The 18,150-nt window shown below is 36.2% G+C and overlaps 1 protein-coding gene across 1 annotated transcript in view; it reads left to right on the top strand.

Moving 5' to 3' along the window:
* Positions 1-18,150, top strand: part of LOC149804702 (dynein axonemal heavy chain 6-like) — a 393,112-nt gene that overhangs the window by 81,211 nt on the left and 293,751 nt on the right. The window contains exons 19-25 of the mRNA XM_089933221.1: positions 531-653; positions 4,884-5,057; positions 5,677-5,895; positions 6,760-7,046; positions 7,718-7,953; positions 8,419-8,609; positions 15,183-15,263. Of these exons, the coding sequence (XP_089789347.1) occupies positions 531-653; positions 4,884-5,057; positions 5,677-5,895; positions 6,760-7,046; positions 7,718-7,953; positions 8,419-8,609; positions 15,183-15,263 (1,311 nt within the window). The remainder of the gene's footprint in view (positions 1-530; positions 654-4,883; positions 5,058-5,676; positions 5,896-6,759; positions 7,047-7,717; positions 7,954-8,418; positions 8,610-15,182; positions 15,264-18,150) is intronic.

The following is an 18,150-nucleotide window of genomic DNA, read 5'->3' as shown; positions in this document are numbered from 1 at the left end:
ATTATTTGTTTTAAGACCATACCAGTATGTTAAAAGAGTATATAATTTGTTATAAGACCATACCAGGATGAGTCAAGTGTGTGTATATATATATATATATATATATATATATATATATATATATATATATATATATATATATATATATGTTATAAAACCATACCAGTCTGAGCCATCATTAGTATATATTGTGGTATAAGACCATACAAATCTGAGCTATAATGAGTATTTATGTGTTATGAGTCCATACCAATGTAAGCCATAATGAGTAAATATGAGTCCATTCCAGTCTGAGCCATAATGAGTAAATGTTTTGAGTCCATAATGGGTATATATGTGTTTTGAGTCCATACCAATCTGAGCCATCATTAGTATATAATGTGTTATAAGACCATACATATCTGAGCCATAATGACTATGCATGTGTTATGAGTCCAGACAAGTCTAAGCCATGAAGAGTTTATGTTTGTTAGAAGATACTTGTACAATTAACATAGCGTAAATTAAAAAAGTTAAATGTCTTTTTTCAGAACTTTGACCAGTTTTGTATAATGGTAGACAGATGCTGTCTGCTGAATGTGGCAACCTCCATGGCTAGGAGGCCCTGGACCACTGATGACTTCAGCCATGTTTTGGCCACGCATTCAGAAATGGTGAGTTGCTATCACCACTATAGAAACGTAGCTTACTTTTTATCTGCATTCATTTGATTACCTAATTACTCAACAGTTCAATTCCTTACCTTAAAGCTTGTCCCAACTTAATAGCTGTGGAAACAAAAAGCACCTTTGTGCTATGAAAATGTACAGAACTATGTAATGAACTGAGGTGAATACTAATGAAAACTGCCATTGATGGCATTCTAAATTTACTCTTGTTGAATCCTTTTATCCTGCATAAATTCGGACAGAGCAAGTTCTACATTGGTTCCCCTTTTATAAGGCCACAATTGCTGCAGTACAAAATGGTGGCCTCATATGAGTTGAATAGACTGGTCAAAACACCATATCAGGATCTATTTGACAGTGTGCAATTGCCGGATTCATGTTAATTTATAAAAAAAATCACACTAAAGTCCTACATTTAATGTTGTCATTAAATCCCTCCTGTAATTAGAAAACACCCTCTTTGTTTTCACTTGGAGGGGGTGGAGTGTTCTTTCCCCTTAAATTTAAGTTTTAAAATATACCCTGCTGTACTCATCCTAATAGCTGCTATGTGCACCTAAATGATTGTGTCAACAACTGTGTTCTGATCAGAGATGTAGGGGAGCTACACAAGCTGTTTTCCTTTAAATAAGGGGAGCAGTTATCGAGACATGACCTGATAATGGATATTGTTATTAAAAGTTTGACCAAAGTGGAGTGTTTGTTTATTAAGGCATGTATGATTACATTGAATACAATATACTATTTGGTGTCAGGCAGTATGGGCTTATTAAAGTGGTGGCCTCTCTTTAGAAGGTCCTTATAAGAGGGGGACCACTATATAAGTAAAATTTATTTGTCATGACAGTAATACTTTAATATGTTTCCTGGGAAATAAATGTCCATGGTTTGGCAAAAGAATGGCATTTTCATCTGTCCTCATATTTGTGGGTGGGGAAGGAGGTCCAGTTGTCCTTAATGATGGCTCATTGGTCCTCAGGTCTTTATCTTTGTGGTTTGTAACAACAGGAAGGTCATGAAAATTAGTATTGCACACAAAAAAAGGTTGTTTCATAGTAATTCTTTGTTAATAGACACATTACAGTGATCAGAATTAAGCCATTTGCTTCATAATAATTATTCAGGGTCTGTTCAAGAACTGAAAATTTAGGAAGGAAAATTTCTTTTCTATTTAAAATAGGGAGGATTTTCTAGTTGGTAGGGTGGTAGGAATTCAGCAAAAAGTTAAACATTAACAATGTACAGACATGTCAAACTACCAAAACTATCTGGAGGATTGCCATGAAACTTTGCACACACATTCATCTCATTGCCTTGTTGGTCCTAAATGAGCATGGTGGCCATTTGACATCCAGTATGGCTGCCACAGCAGTATTCTTTAAAATCTTGTGATTGTTACTCCTTCTGAATGGAAAGTCTTAATTACATTGAGTTTTCACTAGAAGACTTCATATGATGTCTGGTTGAGATCAATGAAGATATTGCTGATCTTGTATCTAATATGGCCACTGCATCAGCCTCTTTAAAACTTAGTTATAGCTACTCTTAATGAATGGATATTTATATCAACATGGGGTTTTTGTTTCAAAACTTTTAGTTGGTCCCAATGAAATTGATGTCAGTCTGATATCCACTGCCACCATGTCAGCTCTCTTGAAAATCTTGCTATTGCATCTCCTGGACAGAAAGTCGGATCAGTGTAGGGTTTTCAACAGATAACTTCTTATGATGTCTATTTGATTCTAAGTGAAAAGGGTTCCATTCAGACATCCAATATAGCCATCACATTCTTGAGCTTGAAAAAATCTTATTTTTCCTATTCCACCTGAATGGATGGTCATATCAGAATGGGGTTTTCACCAAAAGTCTTCCTTCTTAAAATGTCTTATTGATCCTAAATGAAAATGGTACCAGTCTGATATCCAGTATGGCCACCATAGCAGACATCTTAAAATTGTGTTATTGCTACTACTTCTGAATTGAAAGTCACATCAACACTGGGTTTTCACCATATATCTTATGGTGTCTAGTTGGACATAAGCAAAATTTGTGCTGATCTGATATCCAGCATGGCTACCACAATGGCAATCTTGAAAATCTTATTGCTACTCCTCTTAGATGGAAAGTTATATCAACATTAGGTTATCCCCAGAAGACTTTTTATGATGTCTAGTTCGTACACAAATTATGGCCATGTGGAATCAACTATGACCACCATGGCAGCTATCTTGAAAATCTTGTTTGCTACTCCTTCTAAATTGAAAGTCATGTCAACATGGGGTATTCACCAGAAGTTGTTGTAGGGATTAATGCCATTTTTCAGCACACGATAGGCTATACATGGCGGCCAGTATTAATGGTGGAGGAAGAACCCGAGAATACCCCGGAAAGAACCACCGACCCTCGAGAAGCTACTGGCAAGCTTTCTCACATACCCACATTGGCCAAATCTGAGACTCGAACCTATGCAGACAGAGGTGAGATGGCAGTGATCCGTAACGGAGAGCGCTTTAGACCACTCGGCCACTCGGGGCCCCCATTCACCAGAAGACTAGTTTTGATAATCAGTTGGTTCTGAATGAAAGTGCCGGTATAACTCAAATAATAGCTGCTGCAATGAACATACTAAAAATCTTGTCACTGATTCTCCTGAATGGATTGTCGTATATACCGGTACATTCAGTTTTGACCCAAAGTCTTCTAACAGCATCTGGTTTGCCCTAAGCTGAAATGGTGACAATCTCACAACTGTTATGTATATCTGTTTGGTGTATTTAACTTCTTTTGTGTCCATGAGTGTAGATTGAAAGGGCCATTTTGTAGACAATATATTACATAGCTAATGTTTGTCTATGATTATCACTTGTAGATAAACATGTTTACTTGGATCTAAGTCAGGACATTGGTTTTCCTCTTCGAAATTCCTGGCCTAGCTGATAGTTGTCATGTTTTTCGCTAAAATGTTAATAGAAGACCTGGTCTTGTTAACAACTTAGAATGTTCTGGAAATGAACTTTTGGCCCTCATCCTGGTCCTTATATTGTGTCTTAGGTTTTTGTGTTGGGGTTGTCTACATCAGAATTATTAATCTGTTATTAACTTCAGTTATGTTTAGATTTAATTTGAGAGGAATTTTTTTATTTAAATTGGAATTACAATGTGCTCATTGACGTTAGAACTAAATCACAGTTTTGGAATTATTGTGAATTCTTTCAAGGACATTTTGGAGTATATCATTGTGATGCATTAAGATTATTAGCACATCAGCACATTTAAGACTGTTTATAAGCTGCACATTCAAGATTGAAATTCATTCAGAAAACCACTGGAATTCATTTGGAACACTCAATACTTTTGGACTTGTGATAGACCTTTTAGACCTATTTTGGATTACCTCACAATACTGTAAGTTGTTTGTAACTTTTAACTTTGTATTCTAAGGAAATTAATTATTTGTTGAATTTTACTAAATTTGTTTACTTTTCACTCTTTTCTGTTTCTTGAGTTTGTAGTAATTAGCCTGTAACTATTGCTATTACTTAGAAATTTCAATTACATGTACAAAACTTAAATCAAATCCTATACCTTTATTTATGTATAATTGCATCCAAATGCAGACAGCATAAACCCAGATCTGGTGTAGTATAATGCATTGGCAAATCTGGGTCTGCATGGAACAAACAGCATAGACACATCCACTGGTGTGTTAGTCGACAACAGATCCTGGTCTGTAATGTTTGCAATTGGATGAGAGTCATATATGCCTCCAACTGGTTATGCAGAATTTACCCTGTTAATAATGTACTTATTCCACCAGTCAAAATATGTTATAATTTTATCCTCAGATTATTGTGCTTAGTCTTTAAAGAGTTTGTTTAATATATAAAAATTGACAGTTTTTTAATAAAGATTTTACCTTTTTTTGCCTTTTTCTTTGAATTGTGTGCCACTTTTTGAGACTTACATGCTACTATTATACAGCCAGGATTTTGGTAATGTACTGATAAAACAAATATCCAACCATTTGTATTGGCAGTTTAAGATAGGTAGAGAGGATGCTGATCAAGAACATAGAGAATATAAGAAAAATTATAATAGGAAAATACATAGAATTTGGCTGGATAGGAGTTGATTTTTGATTGTTTTGACCATTGTGGGAGGGTTTATTGTAAAAAATCCATTTAATTTTATTCATATTTCTTAACTGTGTCACAGATTCATCAGATGAAAAAAATGACACTTATGCGCCGCATAGCGATGATTCAGGTGCAGAGCAGGAATTTCCAAGATTCATGCCTCCCATACCCAGAGAACATAGTCAAGGAAGTCAACAAGATTTTGCCAGTGATTGCAAACAAAAGAAATGAGGACTTGCTCACTATTATCAAGGTAGGTAATACAACAACAGAAATAAGGGCCTCCTTGCTATTATCAGGGTATGTAATACAACTTTCAACTGTCATTGCCTCTCTTAACCCTACTCCCACAAGAGAACTGAGGACTTGCTTACTATTATCAAGGTATTTAATGGAACAAGAGAAATGAAGACATGCTTGCTATTATCAGATTATGTAATACAAAAGTCATTGCCTCTCTCTCAAACCAACCCCAGTTCCCCACCAGAGATATGAACATTGCAGTTGGCAATAGCAGTGCATTTTTCTGACACATTGATGACTTTATTACTTTGTTATCCCCTTTTACAAAAGTAATAAAAGAAAAACTGATTTATACTAAGTAACATTGAAAGTAGTAAAAGAAAACTTGATTTGTACAAAGGAACATTGAAATTAGTACAAGAGTAATTGATTTGTACTAAATAACATTGAAAGTAGTAAAATAAAAATGTATTGGTACTAAGTATCACTGAAAGCAGTACAAGAGTAATTGATTTGTACCAAGAAACATTGAAAGTTGTACAAGAGTAATCACTATTTGGGGTAAGCTATTGTTTGCACAACGCTAACATTAATTATGCAAATACATTTGAATTTTTATTTCTTTTTAGGGTGCCTCCAGAAAGCTGGATCTTTACCCAGCTTCAGTGGAGCAGTTTGTGGAGCACCTGGCCTTCCTGTCCAAGATGTCAGCAGAGATGCCAGCCCTTGACAAGGAGTTTATTATTGTCAACAAGCTCTTCACCATTGCCAAGGATTACACCATTTCAATTCACCCTGAAGAACTGGCCCTGTTCCAGACTCTTGGACCTGGCTTCCAGCATCTAAAGGTAAGGAAAATGCACATATTTTTGGGCTCTTTTTCATTTATTCCTTTGATTTAGTTACTTTATTTTAATTTTAATAACAGTTTCTTCCCTCTCCACATGACCAATATGTTAAAACTATAGTTGAATGAAAAAATATTTTGGGTAAGCACAGACCATGAAATTTGGTTGTAATTAGCAACTTTATTTGCATTCTGTGTTTGGATGTATGGATTTTATAAAATTTATTTCTCTTTGATCTTTAAAAATGTAGGCCATAAAAAAGATGTTTGCTTTTTCCTGAAATGCTTAAAAATGATTTAATGTTTTAATAATTGCTAAAGTCAAATATTCTTACACATGAAATTTGTCATTCATGACAGAGACCTTTATAATTACTCAGTGCATTGTAGCACTTGCTTCAGTATTGTTTACATTGAACAGTCATTTACAGTAAACTTAGGGGTATTTTCTGATCTGCCATTTTGTATTTAATGGATATTATTTTAGTATTTCTGTATCTCTGATTCATTTTAACAGCCTCTTTTTCCCCTTGGGAATAACATTTGGAAAGAAGACAATTTTTGTGAACTTTTCTGAAGATTTAGCATGGAACTAAAAAGGACTGTAACCTTTTATAGCTTACTAATTTTCATTCTATATATGTTTGTTACAATATAACAGAGCTAAAAGTATCTTTACAATAAAGAATTATGAATAAAATTATTCTTTACAATTTCTTAATAAAAAAAAGCATGCTATTTATTCAACAAGTCTTGATTTAGAAAAAGTAGCAATGTCACCCAACAATTCACCACAGTGCAAACATTTATGTTAAATATATTTGAAATGAGAATCATTATACCTTTGGAATTCTTATTTTTCTAGTCTACCATTCTCTACTGTGAAGCCAAAAAAGATGAGAACATCCGAAAGTTCAGCCATGACCTTGATAGCTTGATTTACAGTATTGTCACAAAACTATTGGAACTGAAGGGTCGTGTTAGAGATCCAGAGTTGCTACACCTGGACTCCATGGCAGTGTCTGCCTTGGAGACAATCCGAATTCTTCAAGAGGAGGTTCAGGAATTGTCAGCTAAGGCTCGGAGCTATGGAACTTACCAGGAGAGATTTGGAAGTTCCCTTTCTAGTTCCAAGAAAAATCTGATTGGAGAGTAAGATTAACTTAATTTCTATTTTTGACAGAATAAGATTTAAGTAAGGTCTAAGAAAAACAAGAAAATAACTAACATATGAAATGCAGTTTAATGCCAATAAAAGCAAATTCTAGGAAAGCACTAGAAAGTTTTTGTTTTTAAACGTAAAAAAACCGTACTTCCTGGTTATGACTCCAAGTTATTTCTATGTCTTGCTTGTGTGTAAGACAGATATATATTTTAATTAGATTTGGTATCATAGCAAAATGTTATGGCAGTGTAAGAGAAGTTTCTGAGTAAAATCTAACTGAAAATGAGTTCTAGTTATTATTTTTCTTGAATCCAGCATGTTATGGTTTTAGAAAATAGAAAATTTCTGGATTAAATATGTTATGAAAATAAAATAAAAAATAAGTGGTGGTGTTTTTCATGTTCAGTAATCAGTGAACTTCAAGGCTTGCAAAGAATAGTTAATACTATAAATCAATCAAGTTTGGTGATCATACAGTGTCCTGAATTTAGAAAGGCAAGTAAATTCCCCCAAAATGTATTCATGCTCATAGTAATTGTATACATTTATATATATATTAGTATTACAAGTATTGGTCATTAAAGTCACAAAAATAAAGCCATTGGATGTAGAACTTTGACCAGATATGCTGAATGTTTGAACCTATTTTATTTTGTAGGGAATACCAATACATGGCAGTTGACAAGCGGGATGACAGGAGTGCCAAGGAGATTCAAGCTGATCTGTCGGAGATAGAGCGTGATCTTACATTACGCCGTCTCTTGTGGCAGTCCCAGGTGGAGTGGTCCAAACTGATAGAGGAGTGGACAGCCACTTCATTTGAAGCTCTGAATGTCGAGATGTTACAGAAGAATGTCAATAGATTTACACAGACTGTCTATATGCTGGAGAAAGGTTTCCTTGTCTTTCTACTACACCTGAATTTTGAACTATTCTTGTTGTCTTGCTTGAATTAGAAGGTAGCAAGACATGCGTATAGTCAGATCTCATTTCTCAAGCAAATATGGGATAAAGATGGTTGTGGATAAATGAATTAAAATGAGAAATCATTATATAAGCAATTGTTCTTGTTTGTGGTATAGGTAGTTGATGGATTGTGGCATTTGAATGTTATTGTTCTGTTTTCATCATTTTAAAATATTTTTTAGTTCGAGCTTGACCTCAAGTTTTATTGAGAATGCAGAACTTGGCTCCACAATAGCATATATAAAACAACTTTTGATTTAATACAACAGTTTTGATTTGACATTTTTGTGATGATAATGCAAATGTAATATGTCACAAAATCACATGCCTTAACCCAGCTAGAGCCAGCCAGATTATATGAAAAATCCAACATTATGTCATTTCTTGTATCAGGCTTGCCTAGCAATGAGGTAGTTCCACGTCTGAAGGAGATGGTGATGGGATTCAAGCAGGGTATGCCAGTCATCACAAGCCTTAGCAACCCATCTCTACGCCAACGACACTGGGAGCAGATCGAACGACTCATTGGGAAGCCAATAGGAAAGGATAAATCCTTCACCCTTGGCAACCTTCTTGAGATGAATGTAAGTCTGATTATGAATTCATTAAAAGTACAATATTTGTTTATAAGATACTTAAATTCCTCCTTTGAATAGATTCCCCAAATACATTACGTTTGGAATATTAGCCTGCTACCTTGCAAATCTAGCCCTACAAAGATGAAGAAGAAGAAAAAAATATAGTTAAATAGGTAAAGGGCAATAACTCTTGCTCATTACCTCCCCTCGACACTGCTAGGTATCTCCAGTTTTAGCCTTGCTGCTGTACTGGATAACATCATACAGTTTATCCTCCGACAATCCGAGCCATTTTTGTGTTCTAATTGACTCATAGAATTTATTATGTAGATTAATCATTCTGTTACAGGTCATATTCATTCTTTTTTACAATTTCTGCAAAATTTGAGTGATTTTGTCAGCCTTAGGGAGTTTGTCCTTTTAAGACCACGTCTCACCATGCTATTGTTGACCTCTGCAAGGTCATTATAAGTTAGCTGGCATAAGTACCCCATCATGTCCAAGCATGGTTGCCAGGCCTATAAGTCAGGATCCATGGGGTATGTACTGGATCCATTGGATATAATGCATAATAAAACTGCATTGTCACCAAGCCTTCCAGCCATCACTGGCCATCTGATTGTTCCAACTTGGGGACCTTTCCATTTAATCAGTCCAGCCAACTATGATTTATGTGGATCTTAGTGACAGATCTGTCCATCTAATGGTACCATTGGTGACATGCACTTTATTTGACAGATATTTAAGTGAGAAATCTCTGTCCAGCCAGGCCCTTGGATTGGCCAGTACTGGTGATCGCTATAAGGGTGTTGGCTACTTTGGGATGCCCTCCACCTCCTACCACTACTCTAAAGAATCAGTAGATCTTGACAGGAGGAAGAGATGCCATCCTTCTGGTTCCTTCACCAATCAGATAGGCTTAAGGTGACAGACACCTTCAGTACTGATCTTCTGGCACTTGGCAAAACTGTAGAAGCTATTCATAAGTCTGTTCATCTGTTTTATGAGGCTCCATGCCCATCAGAGCTAATTTGAGATGTCATTGCAACTTCTTCATTGTTGGATTTGGCCTCTTTGGCACCTTTCAGACTTAACAGAAACACCTGGCAATTGCCATGCTTATCGCCAGGATTGTTGGGTCATTGACTGGTGCTGCTCACCATACCATGGCCAATACTTTAATGAGTTCAGCCAATTTGCTCCTGATATGCTGTGTTTTAAATCTGCAATCCACATCTCTCAAACCTTGTCATACTCTCCCTCTCCAGACATCCCTACTTGGGTTACTATTGCTGTGGAGGAAGAACAGAGGAAGTTTGGATCCAGGCAGCTCAGGAACTACCCCTCCACCTCACCACTCCAACCACATGAGCATTTGCAACCACTCAGCCCCTGCCAGTGTGAAGGGATGTTAAGTGGCCTCTGGACAGGGGATCTTCTCAGTCACATTTGCGCCAATATTGATCCTTAGGAAGCAATGGTACAGAGGCTGTAAGAAACCGAATTTTGAGCTCACTGGATCTCCTTTTTCCTTCGGAAAAATTTTGGCAGGGAGGAGGAGCTATCCAGGTCATTTGGGAGGCTTTGGGTTTCATTCATGAACAATCCCCTCCTCTCTCCTCCTTTCCCCTCTTTATCGATGAACTGTCAAGATCAAGGGAAGGATGCTTTTCTACAATAGAAGATACAGTTGCTCATAAAAAACAGGCAATGGAGTTTGTGCAAAGACCACAGTCCACAGGATTTTATTCAAGGTTGTTTCTTTTTCAGAAACAAACAGCAAGTTTAGACTGGAGTTGTTTCAACCAATTCAGAGATGGAGACAGTGAGTTCAATCTGCTTTTCCATTATGCCATCAGTCTCAATCTGACCGATGGACATTTTTACATCCCTATCCATCCTGTGTCATGAATATTTTCTCCATTTCGCTTACTGTGACACAGTTTATAAAAAGTTATCCCTATGGCCTCAGTGTTTACCAAGATTATGGACTGTGTCATCACCCTATTCTGATCAACATCACCTGTAACGATGGCAGCATGCCTGGATGATATCCTCCATAAATATATGGTAAGTTCTATTCTACCCCAAGGTAGGAATGATCTCTGTCTTTTAGATCAAACCATGCTTTCTAATGAACTGGGAATAGTCAGATCTCTGTCCATCCCAGAACTTTGTCCATTTGGACATGGAAGTTTTGACCAACTGAAATCTGATACAGCATCCTCATGTTCATGTGATCAGAATATTGCCAAGTTCATTGAGTCTGTTTCCAACAGGAATTGGATTTCAGCAAGAGAGCTTTTGCAACTCCTTGGCAGTTTATTCAATGTAGCAGCAGACTTGATCCCACTTGGCTGTTGTTTTTAAGCAGACATTGTGAATGCAATGGTACCCCTTTTCAGGTTCCCTTGATCAAATGGATTTCTCCTGAAAATTGATCATTCCTGCATCGGTGGTGCAACACAAGTTGGCTGACCATGGGAATCCAACTGAAGAAGTCCCAATTAGGTACTGATGCCAGTATGCATGGTTGGTGTGTCCACCTGTTGCCAACCTTCACTACCATCACCAACATGTGGTAGCCAGGGGAACATCCTTTACACATCAACATCTTAGAAATGGTCCTCATTAGGTCATACATCTCTGTGGTGGTGACCTATCTCCTCAAACAGGGAGGCAGCAAATCATCTGACCTGTGTGTTCTGATTTGTCAGTTTCTACATTGGTGTGACAGTCATCATATCAACATGCAAATTAGACTAATTCCCAGCAGACTCAATCTCTTGGCTGACAGTTTACCCAGAAGAGAATCATCTCTTCTTGGTCAGTCTTCACTTGGATTTGCAAAATTTGGGGGCATCTAATGATCTACCTCTTTGCATCAAGGTGGAATTACAAGCTACCTACCATCTTTGACTCTCCAGTTCCAGGGCCAAAAGCTTGGGCCAGGGATGCACTGTCAACCATTTGGGAGAGCCTGTATGTATTTGCCTTGCCTTCCATGGTGCTGAGACCGAAATAATCTGGTAGCTATGGGGTCAGAATGGCAAGATGACTCTGACAGTCCCTCTTAGAGGGACAAGTCCTGGGTCGACGATCTACTCCTTCTAGTGATAGATGTGCTCAGGAAGATTCTGGCCAACCCAACTCTTCAGCAACCATGGTCATGGGTGGTCTTTCCCTGCTCAGACTGTTTCTTCTTCTTGGTGCTGTGCCAACAGCATAGTCTCACTGCATGCCTCAATACCTCAACTGGCCAACTTTTTGTCTTGCTCTTTGAGGAGAAACAGGTTGCCCCAATCTTTATCAAAGGCTACCACCCCATTGTATTGGACACATTTAGGCATCATGGGAGACATGGTTTTAGGCATGGTATAGTAGGGTTCATATGGTGTTTGTAGGTTTTTGACAGTTTGGAAAAATGAGGTCTTTAAAAGTCTTAGAAAATTTAAATAAACCCAAACATTTTAATTTCTTTCCATAATCACAAATAAAATTGACTAGGGTTGTTAGATTCGGATGTAGTCAAGTTTTCCTGGTTTCTTTCTTTTGATGACCCATTCAGTTTCATTTCATCATTAAACAACATTGTAGTATTTTGAATTTGTTTTTTTTTTCATATGACATAACTTTTATACAAAATGTTAGAAAAAATAGGTCTTGGAAATCTATGTTTGTCGCCTTTAAAATTTTGGGAAAAGTCATTGAATTTATCATTCAGAATTTTGTATGAACCCTGTATAGACCGATCAGATCTTTGAGACCTTTTTGTTTGCAATTGACTAAAGTCCCTCACTCTGTTTCCAAATGGAACCAATCTTGGGTTTTAACATGGCTCAATTTGAATCCATTCTAACCTCACACGTCACTAAAGTCATTATCATACAAGTCTTGTTCCCTGATAGCTTTAGCTTCTGCTTGTAGGGTGAGTGAGCTGCATGCCCCTTATGTCAGCCTGAACTCTCTTCAGTTCATATCGTTGGGTTCAGTGGTTTTCTTGACACAACCAGTCTTTGTAGCCCAAAATAGGTTACCATCTATCAGTAACCAAAGAGTTCTAACACACTCACTCTATTCCATGGACAAGTTGAGAACAGCAGCCATGCAAAATCCTGTTCGCACTCTCAAGCACAATTGCAATTCATAGAGACAAATCATGGCACATGCAAATGGTTTCTTCCTTCTGACATGAGCCAGGACACAAGATATCACACCTAAAGCCTTTGCTTCATGGCTGAAGTGGATTGTACACTCGATGTATTCTGATGTGTCACCAGATCAGAGTTGCCTCATGAAGATTACTGCTCAGAAGCAAGCCATCTCTGCATGCCTAGCATTCAAACACAATGTTTGATCCAACATATAATAGAAGCTGTTGGCTGGCATGCAACTTTATCAAGCCTGCATCTCAGAGATTTAGCATCACCGAGGCAAACATTGAGTCTGGTAGGTCAGTGGCAGCAGAACAGATGGCCACCAGACCCAACTAGATCAATCAACACACCCTGTTAGTTTCACTGGATTCGCCAGCAAAATTTTGTAGGTAAGGAGATTTCAGTATTCATCTTCTTAACTGTATGTTACGGTCACAGATCAAGTAACCCCAAGCTGTGTTGCTTATATAATTAGGAGAACAGGTTATTGCTCACATGGGGAATCCAGCTATTCTTCCCTAGAAGGATACCCAAGGTAGAGGTGGGATGCTCAGTATCCCCTCCTCCATTTACTTTTCTCCTAACAAAATGTGATTTGGGAAATGTATTTGAAGGAGAAAGCAAATTGTAATGTAAATTAAGTTTCTCCAAGAGTACTTACCCAATCGCATTACTTAAAAGATTTCCCAACCATCCCGCAATGCGAGCATCTTCATTAATATCTCTCTCAGCTAAAACCTAGCAACATTTAGGGGTTCCAAGGGGAGACAATGAGCCAGAGTTATTGCCCATTGTCTATTAAAATAGAAAGAAAAGGTTGATTTTCACCTTTTAGTAGGGCTGGATTCATGAGGTATCAAGCTGATATTCCTAACATAATGTGATTAAGTAAGTATTCTCATAGAAACATAATTTACTAAAAGAGTTGCTTTCTAGAAATTTTTTAGTTTTTGCAAGTACTTGTTGATACAGTTTTGGTATAGGAGTTCACTTTATATCTAGGTGTATGGAAATGTTTGAAAAATTATTTCAAGCAATTTTTGCGAAGATAGATAAGAGCTAATCTCAGCTGTTTATTACAGTGTTTTATCTACAAAGTAATATTTCTTATCATTTTCTATTTCACTGCTAAGTTCATTGTATCTCCATGTGTTAATGGTCACACTGTATTGATTCATTTGTATAGGCAGGATAGACTAATATGGTCTTAATGAAATAGGCCCCAGTCCTGATGTAAACAGATACCAGTTCCAGTTAAAAGTATTTCAAAATCATGAAAATTTAATAATTCATCTATTTGCTGCTGAAGATTATTCCCATTTGGTCAGAGAGCTATATTAGAATAATGGCCATTTCTGCCCCCATTTGTAAGGAAAGATAAATCTGTATACCTTTCAACACTGTATTAATCGTTCATTCAGGATTCAAGTGAGACTGTTTGAATACATTTACTGATCACCTTAACATTAGTAAAGAAGTTCCACTGCCTCTTGATTCCAGTAATCACAAAGAGACAAACTTTTGATCTTTCCTGTGCATATAACATGAAGACAAAGGGAAGAAACCCTTGCTGACTAACTCATCTGACCATTATCACCAACCCAATTGTCAAGATTAATCACATCATAGATTAAATTGAGGTCTCTGGGTCATGCTCTGGGGTCTTACCGCTGTGGTTTCTGGGTCATGCCCTGGGGGCTTACAGCTGTGGTCACTGGGTTTATAATTCTAGAATCTATTGAGCTGTTTACCCTGTAACTGTATACACTTATTGGGCATAAAATGACAAATTTCATATATGCAATGAAGTTTTCTTCCCTGGATGTATTCTTATACCAGGACAAAACCCTTGGGCCTAAAATTTAACATCAATTTCCTTGTTTCCAAACTGACTGGTAGATTGAGAAATTTGCTGAATCTTCACTAGTCCTTCCCTCAAAATGCTGATTGGCAGCATCTGAAATTTAACTTGCCATATGACTATTGAAATTATGAAAACTACGAATCTGACATCCACCATATTACCATATATTTACATGTTGAGCACAAAATGACACATTTATTCATCCAAATGATGGTAGTGATATGGTCTGTCACTACCCCATGGATAAAGACCTGAGGTTTATTGTGATCTATCACTTTTCATTGATTGACTATCACTAAAATTATCATTTTTTTATGGAGTACCACTTTTCATGAAATTGGTAAGATTATCTTTTTATCAAAACTGCCATATTTCAACATTTGATGGTATCCCTTTCATGCTCAGACACAATGGCAAAATTAGTCACTGATGTAAAATGACCTAAAAATTCCAAAGGTTTATTATTTTTTTAAGTCTGATGAACTCATTAGAAAATCTTCTCAGTAGGAGTCTTGTTTTGCCTTTCAATGCCATAATATTGTCATTTTATCTACATAGATTTTCAAGCACAAGGAGAAGATTCAGGACATATCAACCACTGCAAGCAATGAGGCCACACTTGAAGTGATGTTACAGAAGGTGAGAATAATAAGCACAGGTGTGGAGAGATCTTTTTTCCACACAAACTTTCTCAACTTTGGTAGATTCTTCCAGGTCTTTACTAGGACATCTCATTTTGGGTTTTATGCTTACTTCTAAAAATAGTTGCCCCAAAATGACCCCTATGCATTCAAACCCGACCTTTATGTGAAAATCAAACATATTTTCAAACACTACCCTTATGTGAAAATCAGATATGATATTTTCAAACACTACCTATATATGAAAATCAGACATGATATTTTCAAATGCTACCTTTATGTGAAAACCAAACTTGGTATTTTCAAACACTACCCTTATGTGAAAATCAGACATGATATTTTCAAACACTACCTTAACGTGAAAATCAGACATGATATTTTCAAATGCTACTTTTATGTGAAAATCAGACATGGCATTTTCAAACACTACCCTTATGTGAAAATCAGACATGATATTTTCAAACACTACCTTTATGTGAAAATCAGACAAGGTATTTTCAAACTCTACCTTTATGTGAAAATCAGACATGGTATTTTCAAACACTACCCTTATGTGAAAATCAGACATGATATTTTTAAACACTACCTTTATGTGAAAACCAGACATGGTATTTTCAAATGCTACCTTTATGTGAAAATCAGAGATGATATTTTCAAACACTACCCTTATGTGAAAATCGGACATGATATTTTCAAACACTACCCTTATGTGAAAACCAGACATGGTATTTTCAGACACTACCTTTATGTGAAAATCAGACATGATATTTTCAAACACTACCCTTATGTGAAAACCAGACATGGTATTTTCAGACACTACCTTTATGTGAAAATCAGACATGGTATTTTCAAATGCTACCTTTATGTGAAAATCAGACATGATATTTTCAAACACTACCTTTATGTGAAAATCAGACATATTTTCAAACACTACCTTTATGTGAAAATCAGACATGATATTTTCAAACACTACCTTTATGTGAAAATCAGACATATTTTCAAACACTACCTTTATGTGAAAATCAGAGATGATATTTTCAAACACTACCTTTATGTGAAAATCAGAGATGATATTTTCAAACACTACCTTTATGTGAAAATCAGACATGATATTTTCAAATGCTACCTTTATGTACAAATCAGGCATGATATTTTCAAGCCAGTACTTCTTTGTGGAATCACTCCTATATTTGGAAAATCCCTGATCTCATTTTTTCAAATTATTTTGGTTAATTTTGATTCTGACTTTTCAGTTCTAGAATAGATCCTGTTTTTCCAAGGACTGAATAAATACAAATGTAAGCCATTGTTTTAATGTCCTCATTCTTTTCAATGGAGTGAGCATATAGTGCTAGACTTGTATATTTCCATCTATCATGTTCCTTCCAATCACATCGATCTGTCATTCAAACAAATTATTATTACTTGGCTATTTTTAAAGAACCTAATGGATTCAAACCAAATTTAGCACAGAGGTTGATAGAAAGACAATCTTGGTCAAGTTTAGTTATCAACTATATTTGTCAAAATATTGACTTAGTTGAAGCTAATTTAAACATTTTCCTGTCAGTAACTGAAATATTTAATTGATTTATACCAAATTTAGCACATTTTTTAAAATAAGATTTAGGTTGGCTTTGATTGCTGCCTGTTTGCTTTAGGCTAAAAAAAATGGTTGTATTTTCTGGTAACCCAATCAAGCTATTAAGCAGCTGCAAACCTTAAAATTTTTGCAGTTTGGTCATCGATGATTTTGCTGATATATGTTTGCCCCCATTAAGGCAAAAATTAAATTTTGTTGGCATATATATAGATGACCTGATTAGATTTTTGGGCCATGTTAGCAATTTTTGGGATGCTTATTTGTATTATTATGTAGATTATCAAATTTAATTTTATATACTATTTTTAAATTTTCAAATTTTCATACGCCTGCAAAAAAGTACCATGTTTTGACATTGACCATCTGTTTATCTGCATGTCAATATGTGCATGTATTCATCTGTTTCCCTTTTTAGTTTCTGCACAAAAACTTTGGTTACACAATCTTCCATTTCCAAACTTGGTGAGTAGCTTGCACTTTAGAAAGGAAGAAGCCTATTGATCTGGAGTCAAATGGTCAAAAGTCATGGGCATAGTGAAATGAGAAAATTGTGTTTTCGAAAAACACTTTTATTCTGCAGCAAGTTCCTTTACTAAATTGTGTGGCATCTTGCACTTAGAATAAGAAGCTGTCTGTAGATTGTGGGGTCTTAGGGTCAAACACCTTAGTTATGGTAATTTTAATAAGTAATGGTTTCTGTAGGGTAAGGTTATTTATAGACTGCATACCTTGACCATGGTCATTGACACTCCTTGGTCATTAATCAGAGTCAGCCATGTCCTACTAGTGCAGGACTGTCAAACATTGAGTGGTCATATATAAATGTACTCTTCACAGTACTCTTGTTTATACATTTGTCAACTTTTGATGAAAACTTTTTAGCACAGTTTAATCCACACGAGTCAGAAATGTGAAATTTGGTAGGTACATTAGGTAGGCTTGCTCCAGCGATACATCGATATGAAATTTGGTGGGTACATTATGTAGGCTTGCTCCAGTGATACATGGATATGAAATTTGGGAGGTACATTAGGTAGGCTTGCTCCAGTGATACATATATGTGAAATTTGATAGGTACATTAGGTAGGCTTGCTCCAGTGATACATAGATGTGAAATTTGATAGGTGCATTAGGTAGGCTTGCTCCAGTGATACATGAAAATGAAATTTGGGAGGTACATTAGGTAGGCTTGCTACAGTGATACATAGATATGAAATTTGGTAGGTACATTAGGTAGGCTTGCTATAGTGATGCATGGATATGAAATCTGGTAGGTACATTA

The sequence above is a fragment of the Sinohyriopsis cumingii genome, chromosome 2 (genome assembly GCF_028554795.1).
Source record: "Sinohyriopsis cumingii isolate HCF-2022 chromosome 2, ASM2855479v2, whole genome shotgun sequence".
NCBI lineage: Eukaryota > Metazoa > Mollusca > Bivalvia > Unionida > Unionidae > Sinohyriopsis > Sinohyriopsis cumingii.
Note: the sequence above shows the minus strand (reverse complement) of the source record. Positions and strands in the feature narration are given on the sequence as shown.